The sequence below is a fragment of the Argopecten irradians genome, chromosome 2 (genome assembly GCF_041381155.1).
Source record: "Argopecten irradians isolate NY chromosome 2, Ai_NY, whole genome shotgun sequence".
NCBI lineage: Eukaryota > Metazoa > Mollusca > Bivalvia > Pectinida > Pectinidae > Argopecten > Argopecten irradians.
In genome coordinates this window covers 70,528,373-70,553,331 of record NC_091135.1, presented here as the reverse complement: position 1 = coordinate 70,553,331, position 24,959 = coordinate 70,528,373, and the positions used below count along the sequence as shown (strand labels likewise).

Below are 24,959 nucleotides of genomic sequence, written 5' to 3'. Positions count from 1 at the left end.
AATCAGAGCGCGGGTTTCCCAGACACCGGAAAAGCGGGTCAAGATCGACGTGTGGTGGTATGTCGGTATCACTTGGTAGGAAATTGTACCCGTGTCATAGTGTGTTCTGTGTTGGTAACGAGTAGGATTATACGGTTTACGTTATAGTTTGTTTCACTGCACAACGTTTGATTACTATTATGAGATCAGAAGAGGAGAGAATCACAATGTGTTATATAACATATGAACAAAATAGACGCAAAATAGGAAATAAGGAATATTTCATGAATGATGGTCGCTCCCCTTTCAATATGTACATATACCGCTTATTGTAAGTATCCCTAATATTATGTATTGGGCAAAACCCGAATGTGTAATTACATATGTATATTAACCCTTCAATGTGTTCCCAAAGTGTACACTCAAATAAGTAATTAACTAATTAATTAATAAAATTAACGCCACACTTCAAAGAATATCATGATAAGATCAAAAACAGGTAATTGATGAATTAAGGATTTTTAAGATTAAGAAACTTTTACAAAGTTGAAGAACGATAACATGTCAGATTAACTTCATGAGATGAATACGTAAAGAAAGGTACTAACAAAAACAGAGGTAAATACTAAATATTTCGCCAGAGTGTTTTGTTTCATGAAAAAAAAAGAGAAAAATACTTTTTGTATATCAGTCAAAATGTGATGAAAACAATCCAGTGTTTATACTGTAGTTGTGGTGTTTTCGGAGATCGATGAAGCTAGCTTATCCCAGAACACGATTGTACCATGGACATCTCCCGTTGGGTACTCAATGTAAGAGTCACTCTCGATCAAGTCAAGTAAAGGTAATGGTAACTCCCGGGCCGGAATGTCCTCATAGAAAACCAACACTAGAATAGAGTGACCTCCCCTGGAATAGATACACTCCATTCGCGCCATGTTGAATTCAAACATACACCAGTATGAGTTAAGATAGTTTTTTGATAAAATGATAACAGTTTTCCGACTTTGGTGAATAGCATTGGTAATGTTTTGTGCTATTTCGTTTCCTGGTACGAAGTCTCTCTGATGAAGACACAGTCGTAAGCCTTTGTTACCCTCAAGATTCCTCAACAGCTCATTCCTTACAAACTGGAAATCATCTGAACTGTAGGATATGAAAGCATCATATTGATAGTCGTCCTCCTCCTCGGCGTGCACCACTGGTCTATAACCCTTATATCGGGTCTTCGCCATGTAGTAGAGGTACCGCAGTTTCCACCTGTAGCGGTAGATGAGACCAGTAACGATGAGCGACAATGAAAATAAGATTAAAGACGAAAAAACTGCAATTATACCAATATAGCTGTCACATGATTTACCTAACTCTATTAACGTCCTGTCAGTAAACGATACTTCACTTCCATTTCTGAAGACACACTTATACCAATGATAATCCTGAAATATCTTTTCATTTTTTGCTACCCATTCCAGAAATTCGAGTTCTTCACATATACACGACATAACATTGCCTTTCAAATTTAAGGTTATATTGTTGTGTCGTAGCTGGTCTATCTGGTCTCGCTGCTCCCGTCTGACTGTTTTGAGATAATTAAATGTCAGATCCAAATACTTTAGGTTTTCCATGTGTTTAAGATCTACGCCAAACTCAACCAAAGCGTTATTACTTAGATTTAGAAATTCAAGATTGTACTGGTTCCTCAAAACAGCAGTGTGTAATGTTAGAATATGATTGGTTGATAGATCAAGCGTTTTTAAAAGCTTTAGATTCTGGAATATCTCTCCATTGAAATCCGTGTTTAGAACTAATCCAAGTAAATTGTTTCCCAGCAGAAGTGTTTCGACAATGTTTTCTTTCATCACAAAATCCTTCGACATGTATGTACAGAAATTATTTGACAAATCAACATATTTTACATGTGGTAAATTTGATAATGGTCCTTTCCATGAGTGAAATAGGTTATTACTTAGATCAACATATGTTAGATTGTTGTCTCGGAAATGGATGTTTCCAAGTTCGAAATTCATTGAATTATGACTATAAAACAGTTCCCTAACTGAATACGGTAACTGTATTAGTGTTATTATCCTGCTACTGTGATGAATATTAGACAATGGGTTTCTATTACAGCTGAGTAATTCCGATGAGCCACCAAAGGATATGACGTCATAGGATGCCGGTGGAGCACGCCAGTCATTGCAATCACTACTTCCAGTTTGAAAATTATGGGGAACTCCCTGATATTCCGCATGTATGACCTCTATATTTGGTAACGACGACAACATTTCAACATCGTATAATCCAAAAGACAGTTTGTTGTCTATAACCGATATGTATATCAATGTCTTCGGAAGTTGTTTCACTGTGCCAATTTCAAGCATTGACAATCGGTTGCTATCGATATATATGTGTGTCAAATTAGTGTTTATGATATCAAAAATATCCCTCCTGTGTAGTACCGTACCTGGACCAAACGTACAGTGTAAACGGCTGATGTCGAGGTGACGAATAGCGGTATAGGGCATATCACTGGTCACGTTTTCTAGAACTCGAAAGGTCAAACATTCGTTTTGCGAAATGTTCAGAAAATTTAAATTTTTTAAACTACGAAATGTCCCAAGATGAATTTCGTGAATATTGCAGTTTGATATATCCAATTTTTCGAGAACAGATACATTTTTGAAGAAATCAGAATTTATTGCGCGTAGATGACAAACTCCCGAATTCCCAGATAAATCGAGAAGTTTTAATTGTTTCAGCTGCGAAAAACTTTCTTCAAATCCAACAAGATCAACTCCGTCCAAAAGTAATTCTTCCAATCTGGTTAAAGTTGAAATACTTGTAGGGAAATACAAGCTCCTTAATATAAATATTCTGTTATTTTGTTTTAGGTTTAAGTGTGTCAAATTTTTAAGTCCTTGAAAAATATCACCAGAATATATCAAAGAGTTATACTGCAAGTTGTTTTGACTTAAATCTAAATACCTGAGTTGGTTGAAGTTATGGAAGAATGGACCGGCAATAGAGTCCATTTCATTTCTCGACATGTCCAGATATTTGACCCTATATGGAATTCCTTGTCCGGACAGATTCCTAATTTGATTACCTTGGAGATATATAAAAGAAACATTGGCGTCAAATTTTGGAATATATTTGAGTTTACGATGTGAACAATCAGCCACCAAGCCATACATTGAGAGATGACAAAGACATAGATTCTGGTCAGTACAATGGTTGGGTGTTTGTCCACTCTCCACACCAAATGAACCATAGGGGGTGATAATGTCAGCATCCCCTCCGATAGTACGGCCGTCTGTCCGGAGGATAGTGGTCAGCAGGAGAAACAGGTACATTCCTGAAACAAATAATATAGTATTATGTCCGGCTAATACTTAAATGTGACGATCATCAACGGTGCTATGTTTGAATGTGGTATACAAGTGGTATCGCTTGGTATCAAATCTTCAAAATTCAATCTTTCTTACTGGCAGCTTCAGTTTGCGACCGCAATTTTTACCCTATTTATCCGCGTGAATGCGGTGCTTTGAAATAAGCTCATTATATTATCGAGCGGTTCAAACGCTCTTGTGATACGACAAACGTAATCTTCATCCGCCAGAAGCTCAGTGCTATTACCCTTTGTTTGCAAACGTGCAAGTGATTTGGACCACCTTCCTATATAATCAGCTGACCAAAAACGGAATATTTATTACGAAAAAAATGTCTTTCTTCTCAAATGGGGGTTTGGAACAAGGATAGTGTGAATATATGAATACAAAATATAAAGAAAATTCGGTAGTTAAAAGGAGTACACACTCGTCTCGCTTTCAGCGAAATCATACATATTACCGGCTTACATTATGTAACTTTTCATCGATTGTTTGATCCAGACATATGTGTCTTCTACAGTTATATTTCTATGAATATATGGAAGGGACAGGCGTACATGATAAAAAAAACCCATCTCAACTGCTATTCCGGAACCGTAAAATGTAATCTTGGTCACCTCAACCCTATCTGCAATATTGTAGCTCAAAAGACTTTTAGACGGATAAATATGTCGTCTTTAGAGCAAGCACAGGGACACGTAAATTATTCATCGTATAGAAATGTTGATTTTTACGTCATGTCCACATTATCGAAAAATGTAAAAAATGAATTATATATTTTTCAAGTATCGGTTAGCTTGTAATAATAGTAAAAAATAAATTATGGACAAACATTTGCCTCTATATCCATATCTAAAATTTACACATTGGAATAGATCTAATCATTTTGAAAATACTTATGTTCGTTGATAAAATGAGAGTTTATGAAATACGGAGTACAAGTTAAGTAACGTTGATATTACAAAATTACTGTTCTTTTAAAAACAAGTCGTTTTAGGTAGATGGATTCCTTCTCCAAGGTGGGCCGCGAACACGATAGAAGCAATCCTCAGTTTCCATGGATTTTGCATCGTCCACCATGGCCATCTATCGTTCACTTTCTCTTTCACGTTTAGTTAAGTCGTTACGAATTTATACCATAGAAAATCTCTGATTATCTTTTATTTTCTTGATGTTCCGGACTGATTATTAGAGTAGAGTCGCACAAGGACTGGACGGCAGTTGGTATTTTTATGTGGCTTCCGTGGTCGAATAACCTGTTTTGGTCTCCCATGATTTCCGTTTATCACCTCTAACAAATCCCGTACAACAGCCATATCGGCCTCCATGCGTTTTGCCCATCTTGTTCTGGTTGTTCTTGGATGCCGAACCGGATTTCGTTATCTTCACGTCCCTTCCTTATTTCCGACACAATCGCTTCCATGTTAGGCTGCAATCCTCCATATTTAACTGTACGCTGACATACAATCCTTCACCTCAGTATGTTTTAAGTTGAAATCAACGAAAATCACTGTTATAATGTACCAGATATATGCAGTCTTACATCTACTGTCACTTGACTGTCATGGGCGACTACATTAACACTTAGTCTGTAAATATGCTAGAGTTATCATATATTTGAAAAAAAAAACATTTTACATGACATATCTCTCTAGTTTGATATTGTAGTTGATGATTAAAAGGATTAAAAAAATGATAATGTTGGTTTGAGTTTATATTTGTTTGATGTACTGACCCCTGTTAAATCATAGAGAGCAAGAATATTTCATACTGTAACAATTTCAGTAACTTAAACGTGTATTAAGTGAAGCATTGTCTATCTTTTCACCTCTTGTTGTTAAAGAGTAAATTAGTTTCAATTAATAAAACACTACTAATCATTCAGTCATTTTCCACAAATTTGCAAATAAAAAAGCCTTTGTTTTATTTCTATATGATAATAATTTTGTCTTCTGAGTTTGGATCGTGATACCGGGGTCCAAATCACCATACGTGGGACCATATCACCACACGTGGGACCATATCACCACACGTGGGACCATATCACCACACGTGGGTCCATATCACCACACGTGGGACCATATCACCACACGTGGGTCCATATCACCACACGTGGGTCCATATCACCACACGTGGGTCCATATCACCACACGTGGGTCCATATCACCACACGTGGGACCATATCACCACACGTGGGTCCATATCACCACACGTGGGACCATATCACCACACGTGGGTCCATATCACCACACGTGGGTCCATATCACCAAACCTGGGACCATATCACCACACGTGGGACCATATCACCACACGTGGGTCCATATCACCACACATGGGACCATATCACCACACGTGGGACCATATCACCACACGTGGGTCCATATCACCACACGTGGGTCCATATCACCACACGTGGGACCATATCACCACACGTGGGTCCATATCACCACACGTGGGTCCATATCACCACACGTGGGTCTATATCACCACACGTGGGTCCATATCACCACACGTGGGACCATATCACCACACGTGGGTCCATATCACCACACGTGGGTCCACATCACCACACGTGGGCCATATTACCACAGATGGGTCCATATCACCACACGTGGGTCCATATCACCACACATGGGTCCAGATCACCACACGTGGGTCCATATCACACACCACACGTGGGACCATATCACCACACGTGGGACCATATATCACCACACGTGGTTCACACACACGTGGGTCATTCACCACACGTGGGCATATCACCACACGTGGGTCCACCACACGTGGTCCATACACCACACGTGGGACCATATCACCACACTGGGCCATATCACACATGGACCATATCACCACACGTGGGCCATATCACCACACGTGGGACCATATCACCACACGACGTGGGACCATATCACCACACGTGGGTCCATATCACCACACGTGGGTCCATATCACCACACGTGGGACCATATCACCACACGTGGGTCCATATCACCACACGTGGGACCATATCACCACACGTGGGTCCATATCACCACACGTGGGTCCATATCACCACACGTGGGTCCATATCACCACACGTGGGCCATATCACCACACGTGGGCCATACACCACACGTGGGTCCATATCACCACACGTGGGACCATATCACACACCACACGTGGGTCCATATCACCACACATATCACCACACGTGGGACCATATCACCACACGTGGGTCCATATCACCACACGTGGCCATATCACCGTGGGACCATATCACCACACGTGGGTCCATATCACCACACGTTGGTCCATATCACCATACGTGGGTCCATATCACCACACGTGGGTCCATATCACCACACGTGGGTCCATATCACCACACGTGGGACCATATCACCACACGTGAGACCATATCACCACACGTGGGACCATATCACCACACGTGAGACCATATCACCACACGTGAGACCATATCACCACACGTGTGATATTAACAAAGCATTTGACCGAGTATTGCATCAAGGTCTTTTATTCAAATTAAAAAAAAATATGGTATTAATGGAAATATGCTTTCCCTTGGCCACTGCATCACTTCTCATAGGAAAAACTCTAACTCTTGTATCAATGAATTTACTTGTATTTATTGATAACTAGCGATAGGTATACGCCGACACAATTTACAAATATTCAAACTCAATCTCTCATCCACATCGTACTATAAACCTACATTAATCCCCACATAAGCATTATGAAATACAAACCAATACAACGTGCTTAAATGTATATCTTCTAAAATATATATGTATATAGATATATATAAAATATACAATTGTTAATTCTCAATAACACGTGTGTCGCCTCTGGTCTACCCTCGCTGAATGACACACGTTGTACCTAACACCGTGAACTGCACGTGCAAATACCCGAGCGCCACCTATGAGAAAACTCGCAACATAAGGGAAAATAATTTCCGTCTAATTCGCTCCGCTCAAACCAAGGAAATTTTACTTCCCTTGGCCATTGCATCACTTCTCATAGGAAAAACTCTAACTCTTGTATCAATGAATTTACTTGTATTTATTGATAACTAGCGATAGGTATACGCCGATGAATCTAAAAGAACGGGAATCGGAAAATATCGTTTATAAATCTTTATAAACCTAAACTTTGAGAAACAAGTAATCTCTCACAAAAAGAATATTTGACATAACCATCTTTAGCGTTTTCACTAACCCATCTACCATGTCGTTTAAAAAGTCTATCTCCTATTCCTCGATTTGCAGCTGCAGTAGCTCCTCCAGAACGCAAAGAATGTAGACAATATTTCGAAATATCATCGACATGGGGCTTGAAAGCTTCTATAAACAATTCGCGTAAAGTAGTGTAAGACATCACTTTTTTGTCGTTCCTTAACTTAAAACCTTCTTTCAAAGCACTCAAATTACACAACAAATGTATATCATCACTCTCATCCATACCAAGCCATTCAAAATAACGTTTAATATTAACAACTGGACACAACTTGGTCCCTGTGCGTGAAGTCACAATCCAAGCACCATCTCGGTACTTATCAGTCTTACTAGATTCTATAAACACGCGCATATGCGTGGAATCTATTACAATATCAGACCGTTTAATTTTCAATAACTCTTCACTGCGTAAAAATCCCGCGTATCCCAATAAAGAAGCACAAATGATACGTTGATTTTTACTGTTACCCTCCATGAATAGAAAATCAAACATATCACTCAACATACGAATGGTTACAGGTTCCTTCTTAATCACTGGACGAGCCAATTTCCGTTTGCCGTCCTCCAGGATATTCACAACTAATTTAGAGTCAGTTTAAAATAAAAAATATCATGAAACCATTTTACACTGGTTAACCAATGGACTAGGTGAATTTGCAGTTTGAATAATGGAAGTCAAAGAAATTGCTACATGCAAAGATTTTGCCGGTAAGGTGTCCTCCAAATTTATATCCAGAGTTGATAGCCAAATTTTACCATCTAAGAAATCCCCTCTTATAAGCCTTGCATGTATTCACAGCTCGAGAACTATCCAAAAGCTCAGGTATCTGGGTCACCTTATCCAGCAGCACCTCTGGCAATTCATTGAGCTCTGCAAAAATAGACGTATAAAGAAAAATACATAATAAGATATATACATATATGTACACACGACTATCTTTCAACCTTATGAAAAATATTTTTAAACACCAATTTGAATCCATAGTGTAATATTGATGTAATATTATAATACTACTTCCTATATTAACAGATTTCTCCGAAACAATCTCCGACATATTATCATGGCTTGTCAGCCTGTACATTTATTACTGTCACACATATTATCATGGCTTGTCAGCCTGTACATTTATTACTGTCACACATATTATCATGGCTTGTCAGCCTGTACATTTATTACTGTCACACATATTATCATGGCTTGTCAGCCTGTACATTTATTACTGTCACACATATTATCATGGCTTGTCAGCCTGTACATTTATTACTGTCACACATATTATCATGGCTTGTCAGCCTGTACATTTATTACTGTCACACATATTATCATGGCTTGTCAGCCTGTACATTTATTACTGTCACACATATTATCATGGCTTGTCAGCCTGTACATTTATTACTGTCACACATATTATCATGGCTTGTCAGCCTGTACATTTATTACTGTCACACATATTATCATGGCTTGTCAGCCTGTACATTTATTACTGTCACACATATTATCATGGCTTGTCAGCCTGTACATTTATTACTGTCACACATATTATCATGGCTTGTCAGCCTGTACATTTATTACTGTCACACATATTATCATGGCTTGTCAGCCTGTACATTTATTACTGTCACACATATTATCATGGCTTGTCAGCCTGTACATTTATTACTGTCACACATATTATCATGGCTTGTCAGCCTGTACATTTATTACTGTCACACATATTATCATGGCTTGTCAGCCTGTACATTTATTACTGTCACACATATTATCATGGCTTGTCAGCCTGTACATTTATTACTGTCACACATATTATCATGGCTTGTCAGCCTGTACATTTATTACTGTCACACATATTATCATGGCTTGTCAGCCTGTACATTTATTACTGTCACACATATTATCATGGCTTGTCAGCCTGTACATTTATTGTGTCACACATATTATCATGGCTTGTCAGCCTGTACATTTATTACTGTCACACATATTATCATGGCTTGTCAGCCTGTACATTTATTACTGTCACACATATTATCATGGCTTGTCAGCCTGTACATTTATTACATGTCACACATTTATATTATCATGGCTTGTCAGCCTGTACATTTATTACTGTCACACATATTATCATGGCTTGTCAGCCTGTACATTTATTACTGTCACACATATTATCATGGCTTGTCAGCCTGTACATTTATTACTGTCACACATATTATCATGGCTTGTCAGCCTGTACATTTATTACTGTCACACATATTATCATGGCTTGTCAGCCTGTACATTTATTACTGTCACACATATTATCATGGCTTGTCAGCCTGTACATTTATTACTGTCACACATATTATCATGGCTTGTCAGCCTGTACATTTATTACTGTCACACATATTATCATGGCTTGTCAGCCTGTACATTTATTACTGTCACACATATTATCATGGCTTGTCAGCCTGTACATTTATTACTGTCACACATATTATCATGGCTTGTCAGCCTGTACATTTATTACTGTCACACATATTATCATGGCTTGTCAGCCTGTACATTTATTACTGTCACACACATATTATCATGGCTTGTCAGCCTGTACATTTATTACTGTCACACATATTATCATGGCTTGTCAGCCTGTACATTTATTACTGTCACACATATTATCATGGCTTGTCAGCCTGTACATTTATTACTGTCACACATATTATCATGGCTTGTCAGCCTGTACATTTATTACTGTCACACATATTATCATGGCTTGTCAGCCTGTACATTTATTACTGTCACACATATTATCATGGCTTGTCAGCCTGTACATTTATTACTGTCACACATATTATCATGGCTTGTCAGCCTGTACATTTATTACTGTCACACATATTATCATGGCTTGTCAGCCTGTACATTTATTACTGTCACACATATTATCATGGCTTGTCAGCCTGTACATTTATTACTGTCACACATATTATCATGGCTTGTCAGCCTGTACATTTATTACTGTCACACATATTATCATTGTATTGTACCTGTACATTTATTACTGTCACACATATTATCATGGCTTGTCAGCCTGTACATTTATTACTGTCACACATATTATCATGGCTTGTCAGCCTGTACATTTATTACTGTCACACATATTATCATGGCTTGTCAGCCTGTACATTTATTACTGTCACACATATTATCATGGCTTGTCAGCCTGTACATTTATTACTGTCACACATATTATCATGGCTTGTCAGCCTGTACATTTATTACTGTCACACATATTATCATGGCTTGTCAGCCTGTACATTTATTACTGTCACACATATTATCATGGCTTGTCAGCCTGTACATTTATTACTGTCACACATATTATCATGGCTTGTCAGCCTGTACATTTATTACTGTCACACATATTATCATGGCTTGTCAGCCTGTACATTTATTACTGTCACACATATTATCATGGCTTGTCAGCCTGTACATTTATTACTGTCACACATATTATCATGGCTTGTCAGCCTGTACATTTATTACTGTCACACATATTATCATGGCTTGTCAGCCTGTACATTTATTACTGTCACACATATTATCATGGCTTGTCAGCCTGTACATTTATTACTGTCACACATATTATCATGGCTTGTCAGCCTGTACATTTATTACTGTCACACATATTATCATGGCTTGTCAGCCTGTACATTTATTACTGTCACACATATTATCATGGCTTGTCAGCCTGTACATTTATTACTGTCACACATATTATCATGGCTTGTCAGCCTGTACATTTATTACTGTCACACATATTATCATGGCTTGTCAGCCTGTACATTTATTACTGTCACACATATTATCATGGCTTGTCAGCCTGTACATTTATTACTGTCACACATATTATCATGGCTTGTCAGCCTGTACATTTATTACTGTCACACATATTATCATGGCTTGTCAGCCTGTACATTTATTACTGTCACACATATTATCATGGCTTGTCAGCCTGTACATTTATTACTGTCACACATATTATCATGGCTTGTCAGCCTGTACATTTATTACTGTCACACATATTATCATGGCTTGTCAGCCTGTACATTTATTACTGTCACACATATTATCATGGCTTGTCAGCCTGTACATTTATTACTGTCACACATATTATCATGGCTTGTCAGCCTGTACATTTATTACTGTCACACATATTATCATGGCTTGTCAGCCTGTACATTTATTACTGTCACACATATTATCATGGCTTGTCAGCCTGTACATAGGACCTGTACATTTATTACTGTCACACATATTATCATGGCTTGTCAGCCTGTACATTTATTACTGTCACACATATTATCATGGCTTGTCAGCCTGTACATTTATTACTGTCACACATATTATCATGGCTTGTCAGCCTGTACATTTATTACTGTCACACATATTATCATGGCTTGTCAGCCTGTACATTTATTACTGTCACACATATTATCATGGCTTGTCAGCCTGTACATTTATTACTGTCACACATATTATCATGGCTTGTCAGCCTGTACATTTATTACTGTCACACATATTATCATGGCTTGTCAGCCTGTACATTTATTACTGTCACACATATTATCATGGCTTGTCAGCCTGTACATTTATTACTGTCACACATATTATCATGGCTTGTCAGCCTGTACATTTATTACTGTCACACATATTATCATGGCTTGTCAGCCTGTACATTTATTACTGTCACACATATTATCATGGCTTGTCAGCCTGTACATTTTTATTACTGTCACACATATTATCATGGCTTGTCAGCCTGTACATTTATTACTGTCACACATATTATCATGGCTTGTCAGCCTGTACATTTATTACTGTCACACATATTATCATGGCTTGTCAGCCTGTACATTTATTACTGTCACACATATTATCATGGCTTGTCAGCCTGTACATTTATTACTGTCACACATATTATCATGGCTTGTCAGCCTGTACATTTATTACTGTCACACATATTATCATGGCTTGTCAGCCTGTACATTTATTACTGTCACATTTATTATCATGGCTTGTCAGCCTGTACATTTATTACTGTCACACATATTATCATGGCTTGTCAGCCTGTACATTTATTACTGTCACACATATTATCATGGCTTGTCAGCCTGTACATTTATTACTGTCACACATATTATCATGGCTTGTCAGCCTGTACATTTATTACTGTCACACATATTATCATGGCTTGTCAGCCTGTACATTTATTACTGTCACACATATTATCATGTGGCTTGTCAGCCTGTACATTTATTACTGTCACACATATTATCATGGCTTGTCAGCCTGTACATTTATTACTGTCACACATATTATCATGGCTTGTCAGCCTGTACATTTATTACTGTCACACATATTATCATGGCTTGTCAGCCTGTACATTTATTACTGTCACACATATTATCATGGCTTGTCAGCCTGTACATTTATTACTGTCACACATATTATCATGGCTTGTCAGCCTGTACATTTATTACTGTCACACATATTATCATGGCTTGTCAGCCTGTACATTTATTACTGTCACACATATTATCATGGCTTGTCAGCCTGTACATTTATTACTGTCACACACACATATTATCATGGCTTGTCAGCCTGTACATTTATTACTGTCACACATATTATCATGGCTTGTCAGCCTGTACATTTATTACTGTCACACATATTATCATGGCTTGTCAGCCTGTACATTTATTACTGTCACACATATTATCATGGCTTGTCAGCCTGTACATTTATTACTGTCACACATATTATCATGGCTTGTCAGCCTGTACATTTATTACTGTCACACATATTATCATGGCTTGTCAGCCTGTACATTTATTACTGTCACACATATTATCATGGCTTGTCAGCCTGTACATTTATTACTGTCACACATATTATCATGGCTTGTCAGCCTGTACATTTATTACTGTCACACATATTATCATGGCTTGTCAGCCTGTACATTTATTACTGTCACACATATTATCATGGCTTGTCAGCCTGTACATTTATTACTGTCACACATATTATCATGGCTTGTCAGCCTGTACATTTATTACTGTCACACATATTATCATGGCTTGTCAGCCTGTACATTTATTACTGTCACACATATTTATCATGGCTTGTCAGCCTGTACATTTATTACTGTCACACATATTATCATGGCTTGTCAGCCTGTACATTTATTACTGTCACACATATTATCATGGCTTGTCAGCCTGTACATTTATTACTGTCACACATATTATCATGGCTTGTCAGCCTGTACATTTATTACTGTCACACATATTATCATGGCTTGTCAGCCTGTACATTTATTACTGTCACACATATTATCATGGCTTGTCAGCCTGTACATTTATTACTGTCACACATATTATCATGGCTTGTCAGCCTGTACATTTATTACTGTCACACATATTATCATGGCTTGTCAGCCTGTACATTTATTACTGTCACACATATTATCATGGCTTGTCAGCCTGTACATTTATTACTGTCACACATATTATCATGGCTTGTCAGCCTGTACATTTATTACTGTCACACATATTATCATGGCTTGTCAGCCTGTACATTTATTACTGTCACACATATTATCATGGCTTGTCAGCCTGTACATTTATTACTGTCACACATATTATCATGGCTTGTCAGCCTGTACATTTATTACTGTCACACATATTATCATGGCTTGTCAGCCTGTACATTTATTACTGTCACACATATTATCATGGCTTGTCAGCCTGTACATTTATTACTGTCACACATATTATCATGGCTTGTCAGCCTGTACATTTATTACTGTCACACATATTATCATGGCTTGTCAGCCTGTACATTTATTACTGTCACACATATTATCATGGCTTGTCAGCCTGTACATTATTACTGTCACAATTTATCATGTTGTCACATTTATTACTGTCACACATATTATCATGGCTTGTCAGCCTGTACATTTATTACTGTCACACATATTATCATGGCTTGTCAGCCTGTACATTTATTACTGTCACACATATTATCATGGCTTGTCAGCCTGTACATTTATTACTGTCACACATATTATCATGGCTTGTCAGCCTGTACATTTATTACTGTCACACATATTATCATGGCTTGTCAGCCTGTACATTTATTACTGTCACACATATTATCATGGCTTGTCAGCCTGTACATTTATTACTGTCACACATATTATCATGGTTCACTTGTCACACATATTATCATGGCTTGTCAGCCTGTACATTTATTACTGTCACACATATTATCATGGCTTGTCAGCCTGTACATTTATTACTGTCACACATATTATCATGGCTTGTCAGCCTGTACATTTATTACTGTCACACATATTATCATGGCTTGTCAGCCTGTACATTTATTACTGTCACACATATTATCATGGCTTGTCAGCCTGTACATTTATTACTGTCACACATATTATCATGGCTTGTCAGCCTGTACATTTATTACTGTCACACATATTATCATGGCTTGTCAGCCTGTACATTTATTACTGTCACACATATTATCATGGCTTGTCAGCCTGTACATTTATTACTGTCACACATATTATCATGGCTTGTCAGCCTGTACATTTATTACTGTCACACATATTATCATGGCTTGTCAGCCTGTACATTTATTACTGTCACACATATTATCATGGCTTGTCAGCCTGTACATTTATTACTGTCACACATATTATCATGGCTTGTCAGCCTGTACATTTATTACTGTCACACATATTATCATGGCTTGTCAGCCTGTACATTTATTACTGTCACACATATTATCATGGCTTGTCAGCCTGTACATTTATTACTGTCACACATATTATCATGGCTTGTCAGCCTGTACATTTATTACTGTCACACATATTATCATGGCTTGTCAGCCTGTACATTATTACTGTCACACATATTATCATGGCTTGTCAGCCTGTACATTTATTACTGTCACACATATTATCATGGCTTGTCAGCCTGTACATTTATTACTGTCACACATATTATCATGGCTTGTCAGCCTGTACATTTATTACTGTCACACATATTATCATGGCTTGTCGCCTACATTTATACTGTCACACATATTATCATGGCTGTCAGCCTGTACATTTATTACTGTCACACATATTATCATGGCCTGTCAGCCTGTACATTTATTACTGTCACACATATTATCATGGCCTGTCAGCCTGTACATTTATTACTGTCACACATATTATCATGGCCTGTCAGCCTGTACATTTATTACTGTCACACATATTATCATGGCCTGTCAGCCTGTACATTTATTACTGTCACACATATTATCATGGCTGTCAGCCTGTACATTTATTACTGTCACACATATTATCATGGCCTGTCAGCCTGTACATTTATTACTGTCACACATATTATCATGGCCTGTCAGCCTGTACATTTATTACTGTCACACATATTATCATGGCCTGTCAGCCTGTACATTTATTACTGTCACACATATTATCATGGCCTGTCAGCCTGTACATTTATTACTGTCACACATATTATCATGGCCTGTCAGCCTGTACATTTATTACTGTCACACATATTATCATGGCCTGTCAGCCTGTACATTTATTACTGTCACACATATTATCATGGCCTGTCAGCCTGTACATTTATTACTGTCACACATATTATCATGGCCTGTCAGCCTGTACATTTATTACTGTCACACATATTATCATGGCCTGTCAGCCTGTACATTTATTACTGTCACACATATTATCATGGCCTGTCAGCCTGTACATTTATTACTGTCACACATATTATCATGGCCTGTCAGCCTGTACATTTATTACTGTCACACATATTATCATGGCCTGTCAGCCTGTACATTTATTACTGTCACACATATTATTATCATGGCCTGTCAGCCTGTACATTTATTACTGTCACACATATTATCATGGCCTGTCAGCCTGTACATTTATTACTGTCACACATATTATCATGGCCTGTCAGCCTGTACATTTATTACTGTCACACATATTATCATGGCCTGTCAGCCTGTACATTTATTACTGTCACACATATTATCATGGCCTGTCAGCCTGTACATTTATTACTGTCACACATATTATCATGGCCTGTCAGCCTGTACATTTATTACTGTCACACATATTATCATGGCCTGTCAGCCTGTACATTTATTACTGTCACACATATTATCATGGCCTGTCAGCCTGTACATTTATTACTGTCACACATATTATCATGGCCTGTCAGCCTGTACATTTATTACTGTCACACATATTATCATGGCTTGTCAGCCTGTACATTTATTACTGTCACACATATTATCATGGCTGTCAGCCTGTACATTTATTACTGTCACACATATTATCATGGCTTGTCAGCCTGTACATTTATTACTGTCACACATATTATCATGGCTTGTCAGCCTGTACATTTATTACTGTCACACATATTATCATGGCTTGTCAGCCTGTACATTTATTACTGTCACACATATTATCATGGCTTGTCAGCCTGTACATTTATTACTGTCACACATATTATCATGGCTTGTCAGCCTGTACATTTATTACTGTCACACATATTATCATGGCTTGTCAGCCTGTACATTTATTACTGTCACACATATTATCATGGCTTGTCAGCCTGTACATTTATTATGTCACACATATTATCATGGCTTGTCAGCCTGTACATTTATTACTGTCACACATATTATCATGGCTTGTCAGCCTGTACATTTATTACTGTCACACATATTATCATGACTTGTCAGCCTGTACATTTATTACTGTCACACATATTATCATGGCTTGTCAGCCTGTACATTTATTACTGTCACACATATTATCATGGCTTGTCAGCCTGTACATTTATTACTGTCACACATATTATCATGACTTGTCAGCCTGTACATTTATTACTGTCACACATATTATCATGACTTGTCAGCCTGTACATTTATTACTGTCACACATATTATCATGACTTGTCAGCCTGTACATTTATTACTGTCACACATATTATCATGGCTTGTCAGCCTGTACATTTATTACTGTCACACATATTATCATGACTTGTCAGCCTGTACATTTATTACTGTCACACATATTATCATGACTTGTCAGCCGTGATAATCTCCAATTATCCAAGCAGGGCAGCCACGCCTTAACACTGTGGGAATCAAAACAATAGGTGGAACAAACAGGCTGAATTTTTCTGTCCAACTGACAGTGAAAACATCCACACCGGCAGAGTTTTCATTCCAATATCTAGAATAAAATAATGTCTTTTTTGTGTTATGATCTCAGGCAAACCAATCTACTTCTAAACAGCCCCACTTTGCTTCAATAATATCTAACAACTCAAAAGATATACCCCAGTCATCTCGGTCTACAATACGAGATAAATAATCAGCTCTGTCATTGAGACTCCTGGGTAACCATTCCATTTCAATCGATATTGATTTTGAAATACGAACTCGATAAATCTCAATCGCACATCCTGTAACTCGCCTTTCATCGAACCTTTATGAACTATACTACAGACACCTGCATTGTCTGAAAACCATTTCAATCTGTGTTCCTCTAATTGTCCCTTCAAAGAAATTAAAACCCTCAACACAGCTACCAACTCTCTCCAAGTAGACGATTTTTTACTTTCATCGACAGCCACATCCCATGAGCTACACTATCAACTGTATTCACTTCATAACCGGCAAATCCCGTTCCGCTTGCGTCAATATAAATAATTTTGGAACAAACCCCTGTGTTACGCAATCGTCTGGAATTAAGTTTACTTAAAGTTTGTTTCCAAAACTGTAGTTGAACAATACTATCCTCAGACAATTTGATATACGAATTCCAACTATACGCTGTATGTACATCCAAAGATAGATACCTAGTCATAATCTGCGAAACATTTCCTATCACTACGTTCATAGATATGATCTGCCCTACGAAACTAGCAACTTTTCTCACCTGTACTCGGTTACTCTTCTGAATACTGCCCTCAAGTTCAGCCACTGTAGCTAAAACCTTATCAACTCTACGGACAGGAATGTGCATTAACCCGTCTAACGCATCCAAGACCACACCTAAAAATTCTAATTCCTGTGTAGGTACCCACAAAGATTTTTTCTGCTTTAGGTACAAAACCGGATTTCAACAAATCCTCCTTAATCTCATCTGCTGCTATTTGAGTGAGAAAAGCATTAGGACCGCAACCAAATCCATCGTCAAGAAACATAACAATCAGCTTACCCTCACCTCTCCATTTAGCCACCAGTGGCCTTGTTATTTTCGTAAAAATATAAGGAGCCGTTGATAAACCGAACGGTAAAACCAAAATTGGAAATAAACAATTTGACCGTCCATCAGCCATGAAAACCCCACATATTCAGTATGAGGCCCATAGATATCCACAAAATGATACGCTGAATGTATGTCAAATTTAAACATAAAAATCCCTGTTCTAAATACATCAGAGCCAGTCTCAAATCTTCAAATTTTACAGACTGTTTCCACAAATGTTTATTGATCGACCTCTAATCTAAAATCAGTCTCTTTTTCTTGTTATTTTGTATAGATACAGTTAACGGGTTTACTACCGTTGATACGTGATCACATTTTCCCACTAAACCCCTATCTAACAGATCTTTAATAGCTTGCACCACAAACTCCTGCTCATTCAAAGCTGACTTACTATTGTTTAAAATTAAACTATCTAGCTGAGAATAAAAAGGAATTTTATATCCGTTAAAAATAGTATCCTTAATAAAATCACAAGCCCCTATTTCCTGCCAAAAATCTATATGTCTTTTTAACCTTCCTTTAACAATAATATGTTTTTGCCCTTCCTCATATTCATAATAATCATGGGTAAAAACACTATCATCAATAATCTTATACTCATCTTTAAAACTGTCTGAATCCACGTTATCTGCACACGCGCCATCACTTTTTAGTTTCCACCGATTGGTCCGTTCCTGCTCTGTTGGGTCCAATATGGGGACAGTCCTTTCGGAAGTGGTTCCACTCTCCGCAACTATAGCAGGCTCCACTTCTGGGCCCGCTGAACATACGAAAGGGCTGATCCATTCTGTACCCTGACCTGACCGGTCCAAATCCAGTTGCTTAATTCCAATTAAACATAGGAACACTGCTCCCACCATTATTATTAAAATTAACACCTTGAGTATGGCGTTTTCCTTGACCTGGTTTTTTAAGTCTATCTTTTTTTCCTATTAACGGCCCTAGCCTCTGCTCGATGAATCTTGCTCTCATCCTCTGAATCACTGGCCACCGGATTACTCTCATATTGCCGGACTGTCTCCCAGCCACCTTCGGAAGTATCCGCGATACGAATAAGTTTGTTTCGCTATTTAAGTTTGTCCTCACACTCTGACAATACTTATTTCAAATAATCAACTTTCCCGTTCTCCAAAGCCCACTGTGCTTGCTTTACAGTATCATGTATTTCATTGTTAAATAAGTACTGTTTCTTATTTCCTTCGTATTTCCACGAAAGTTCATTTTCAGTATTCAACTTTTTGACTTCGGAAACTACCGTCTGGGACTGACTACGCACCTGCTCCTTCAATTCATTCAATTCAATTTTCTGGCTTCTAAATTCACTCAAAATCTGTTTAAGAGTGGTCGAAACTTCAGACTCGCTTCCAATATGAGCACTTCCTGTGTTTTCCATACCCAAATATACAATTGTTAATTCTCAATAACACGTGTGTCGCCTCTGGTCTACCATCGCTGAATGACACACGTTGTACCTAACACCGTGAACTGCACGTGCAAATACCCGAGCGCCACCTATGAGAAAACTCGCAACAGAAGGGAAAATAATATCCGTCTAATTCGCTCCGCTCAAACCACGGAAATTTTATTAATTGGTTTCAAAATTATCTTTCGGATAGAACGCAAAGAGTAAGTACAGAAGGTTATTATTCCCAATTCAAGACTATTAATGCAGGGGTACCCCAAGGATCTGTTCTTGGCCCTCTTCTCTTTCTTCTTTATATCAATGATATCACTGAAAATATCTGTACTAATATTAAGCTCTTTGCAGGTGACACCTCCCTCTATATGATTATAGACACTTACCCTGCACAAGCGGCACAAAAATTAACATCCGACCTCACTAACATAAGCGAATGGGCCCATTTATGGGACATAACATTTAAGCCTACCAAAACTAAATCTGTCACATTTTTCAGGAAACGAAACGTGAATCATCCCACAATAAATTTCCAAAATAGTCAAATTACTGACACTATATTTCATACACGTTTAGAGCTTACACTTACTGATGATGCAACATGGAATCAACATATTCAAAACATGTATACAAAAGCTTTATAAAAGACTCAAAATTCTTGGTCATGTAAAAACTAAAGTGAGTCGAAAAACATTAATTTCTCTATACACAGCATTTATTAGGCCAATTTTAGAATACGCTGACATTTTTTGGATAACTGTACTCAACAATCTTCAGAACTTTTAGAATCAATTCAACTAGAAGCAGCAAGAATAATTACAGGCTAAAGATCAGGTACTTCTCATAATAAACTGTATACTGAACTTGGTTGGGAATCTCTGGCTGCCAGAAGAGAAAAACACAAATATATCATGATGTATAAATTAATGCACAATATATCCCCTCAGTATTTACAAGATATTCCAATACCTTTTATTAATAATCCTAACGATAATCATTACTCTCTTCGTCACACAAGACAGTTTAATCCCCCAATTTTTAAGACTAACAATTACTATGATAGCTTCTTTCCATTCATGTGCCGCACCCTCAAATGAAAATCTGTTTAACTCTCCTTCTCTTGCAAGTTTCAAACATATATTAGATAAAAATAAAGTTACTGATATGATATGGAGGGGTAAGAAGGGCAAATATCCCACTTAGTCAAATCAAATAACTGTAGTGATTCAAAGTCTGATTTACACCATGATCATCTAACTGATAACCCATCATGAAGTTGCTCTGATTCATCTGAGACAGTTTCTCATTATTTTTTTTAAATGTCCCATTTACATTAATATTAGCAATGAATTATTCCAAAACATCAACAGATACAATAATACACATAATCACATAAAGTTGATACATTTTTATATGGATGCAATAATTGTGATATTAATATAAATAAACAAATGCTTAAAGATATTCATCAATTCGTTTAAAAGTCTAAACAATTTATTATTTATAAAATTTAAGTCTCTGTATTGACCGTAGGATCCATTCTGAATATAGTATAATCCTTGATTCCGATTGAACCCAGTTGAACAATATTTCTGTGTTTGAGTGTTAATAAACCAATTTTTTGTGTCGCCTGAAAAGCAAGGGCGACACTTAGGTATCACTATGTCGGCTTCGGCGTCGGTGTCGGCATCGGCGTCCGGGAAATGGTTTCCGTGCGATAACTTAATTATCTATTGTCCGATTTCAACCAAATTTGGTATATTGCTTTATACCAATGATATCTCGGATGAGTTTGATATTGGTCAAAATCAGTCAGTATTTCCAAGAGTTGCGGGACTTTAAAATCTTCAAAACAGATAAATCCATGGTTTCCGCTCGATAACTTAAATATTTATTGTCCAATTTCAACCAAATTTTAGCAATTGCTTTATAACAATGATCGTATCTCGAATGAGTTCAATAATGGTCAATATTTCCAAGAGTTACGGGACTTTAAAATCTTCAAAACAGATAAATCCATGGTTTCCGCTCAATAACTTAATATTTATTGTCCGATTTCAACCAAATTTGATGTATTGCTTTATATCAATGAGATCTTAGATGGGTTCGATACTGGTCAAAATATGTCAATATTTGCAAGAGTTACGAGACTTTAAAATAGTCAAAATATGGTTTCTGCTCGATAACCTTAGTATTTATTGTCCGATTTCAACCAAATTTGGTGTATTGCTTTATATCAATGAGATCTTAGATGGGTTCGATACTGGTCAAAATTCATCAATATTTGCAAGAGTTACGGGCCTTGATAACTTCACCTAATCATTTACAATATTTTCAACTGTAAATAACTATTTTTGCGATGCTGTGCAGGCGACACATCCACTTCCGTGGAATTTCTTGTTAAACAATTAGTTTTTGATTCTTTAACTTTGCTACAATAATTACTAATTAATAAATATCCAATTATCATATAATTATTTGTAAATATCATATAATTATTTGTAAATATATAAAACTATACACAAGTTCAGATATTATCAGATAGGATGCTTATGGCCTGTGCATCAATGATGCACAAGGGCATTTGGTCAAACCACCTTACTGTTTGTCATTCTCATTAAAATGCTGTATTTCATATGTATTTATTTCCTATACCTTAGTTTAAAAATTGCTATATCTGTATTAAGTTTATAATGTACGGCTATATCTGTATTAAGTTTATAATGTATGTGTTTGTAATGGTGTGCGTGTGAATGTATGTATTTATGTAATTTGTATATATAACCTAATAGTTACCTTTTCTATGTTTTGTTGTTATATAATTATATTCATTTCAAATATTTTAACTTATTATCCTCCAAAGGAAAGAATTCATATAGGCTTTGCCTGTTATTCAATCCTTTTGACTACAATATCATGTCAATAAAATTTGTTGAAATGAAATGTCATTATGTAAATAATTGGAGGCACAATAAACTTAGTGTTTGGAGATTTTTTCAGCTTAATCGAATGACGTATGTTTGGTTCTGTAAAGACATATTTACCTAGACATTAAGTTTACCTGTATTTATATTGACAAATGTCATAATAAATTGAAAAGTTCCGTCAATAACTTCCTGATCAACAGGTTACCAGGATCAGGATTGCCAATAAATATGACCTGTTCAGAACCGTTTCGATTCTGATCTTCCGCTTCAACTGGTTTCTTGTCCTTTTCTGGATAATTTATCGATAAATTCTTTAAATCGCTACTAGTCATAGAAGGGTGCACGTGGGACCCACAGGGAAATTAGAAGTAAATTTTAAGATCTTTTAGGATTTCACTGTATTCTATATTCATAAACGTATTGTAATAAAAAAAAAAATCAGATGAGCGATACGGGCTACTTCTGTTCATTTCATTTTAACAAATTTTATTGGCGAGATCTTTTGTCAGAAGGATTGAATAACAGGCGAAGCAAATTCGGAATACCACATACCATATATATTTAGGAATCACTATACCTGTATAGAATAATTCTATAAAAATAATTTGTAAAGAATAATTCACATGTGCAAATTCATGTAAATTGTATAAGTCACAAGCTCATAGCCAAGTAAATTTAAGATATACATACAACTTACCCACTGTGACGTCTTCTATATGGGAATAAACAACTAACACAGCTATACCGACACCTCGATCTGATAGCCCACAGGCGCCTTATAGAGGGAGAGAGATATATACATTGCATGACAGCCGAAATGATCGTTAAGTGCTAAACTAGACAATACGACAGGTTTAACTTTTAAATTACAGGCCTAGTGTGATTGGTTCGTCCATGTTTTAAATGAGTCTGATGGGGTCATAACATTTGTATAGTACATGTATTTGTATTTTATAAATCTATAAATGACGTCTCTAAACATCAATGACTTCTGGTCACTGGGAGGTCTATAGAAATCCAGCACACAGCACCTCAGATACCATGGTGTGATTAATCTACAGCTTACAATTTTATAACTGTCCCACTTCATGCCATAATGTAAATATTTAAGCACACTCAAAATATGATAAGGTATTTTGAAAGAAGTTGTGAAGCATATATCATATAAAACTAAGTGTTCTAATGGTTAAACATAGGGGTTAAAATGTGGTTAGAACAATCCAATTAAGATGACATCATTCAATAACTGCCTGGCAATGGTCACTACAACGGAAATGACGTAGCGGTGGACAGTTGACATATCGTTTCAAGGTAGATCTAAGCTGATCAATAATCAATGTTCAACAGTTCTAATTTTAGAAACACAAGTCGTTTCAACACGAGAATAAAAGTTATAATTATTCGAACTGACTCACCTTTATATCATTGTGGCGTTTTGTGTCAGTATTTGTTTAAGCACGCAAGTGAAACTTTAGACATCACATCTTACAGAAGTGCTTTTACTTCATGGTGGAAATCCCAATACATGGCTGTTGGTATCTAAATAGACTTTGAAGGTGAGTCAATCAATCGGTAGTTATAAGTTTGTTACCTGTATGGGTTATTACTTGATAGGCTTAGGTGTACAGTGATAACGGCTCCATCCAATACGGCCAAAT

The 24,959-nt window shown here is 36.9% G+C and overlaps 1 protein-coding gene, 1 long non-coding RNA gene and 1 pseudogene across 3 annotated transcripts in view; 1 reads left to right on the top strand and 2 right to left on the bottom strand.

Annotated features, from left to right (window-relative positions):
* Window positions 1-541: 541 nt before the first annotated feature.
* On the bottom strand, window positions 542-24,852 carry LOC138316356 (toll-like receptor 4). Of its 2 annotated transcripts, XM_069258050.1 has the most exons (3): window positions 24,717-24,852; window positions 23,999-24,076; window positions 542-3,334 (listed from the first exon to the last, which is right to left on the bottom strand). In XM_069258050.1, exon 3 carries the CDS (start codon window positions 3,330-3,332, stop codon window positions 699-701), a length of 2,634 nt encoding a protein of 877 aa, XP_069114151.1. In that variant the 5' UTR covers window positions 3,333-3,334; window positions 23,999-24,076; window positions 24,717-24,852; the 3' UTR covers window positions 542-698. The 2 variants fall into 2 exon arrangements, with proteins under 2 accessions (XP_069114151.1, XP_069114150.1); XM_069258049.1 differs by lacking the exon at window positions 23,999-24,076.
* Window positions 6,930-20,385, bottom strand: LOC138316824 (uncharacterized; annotated as a pseudogene).
* Window positions 24,725-24,959, top strand: part of LOC138316357 (uncharacterized) — a 19,853-nt gene continuing 19,618 nt past the window's right edge. Inside the window, exon 1 of the long non-coding RNA XR_011207642.1 lies at window positions 24,725-24,857. This is a non-coding gene — a long non-coding RNA (uncharacterized lncRNA). The remainder of the gene's footprint in view (window positions 24,858-24,959) is intronic.

Bases quoted from the DNA above. Each gene is read 5' to 3' on its own strand.
- LOC138316356 (XM_069258050.1), bottom strand. From the start codon at position 3,332: ATGTACCTGTTTCTCCTGCTGACCACTATCCTCCGGACAGACGGCCGT.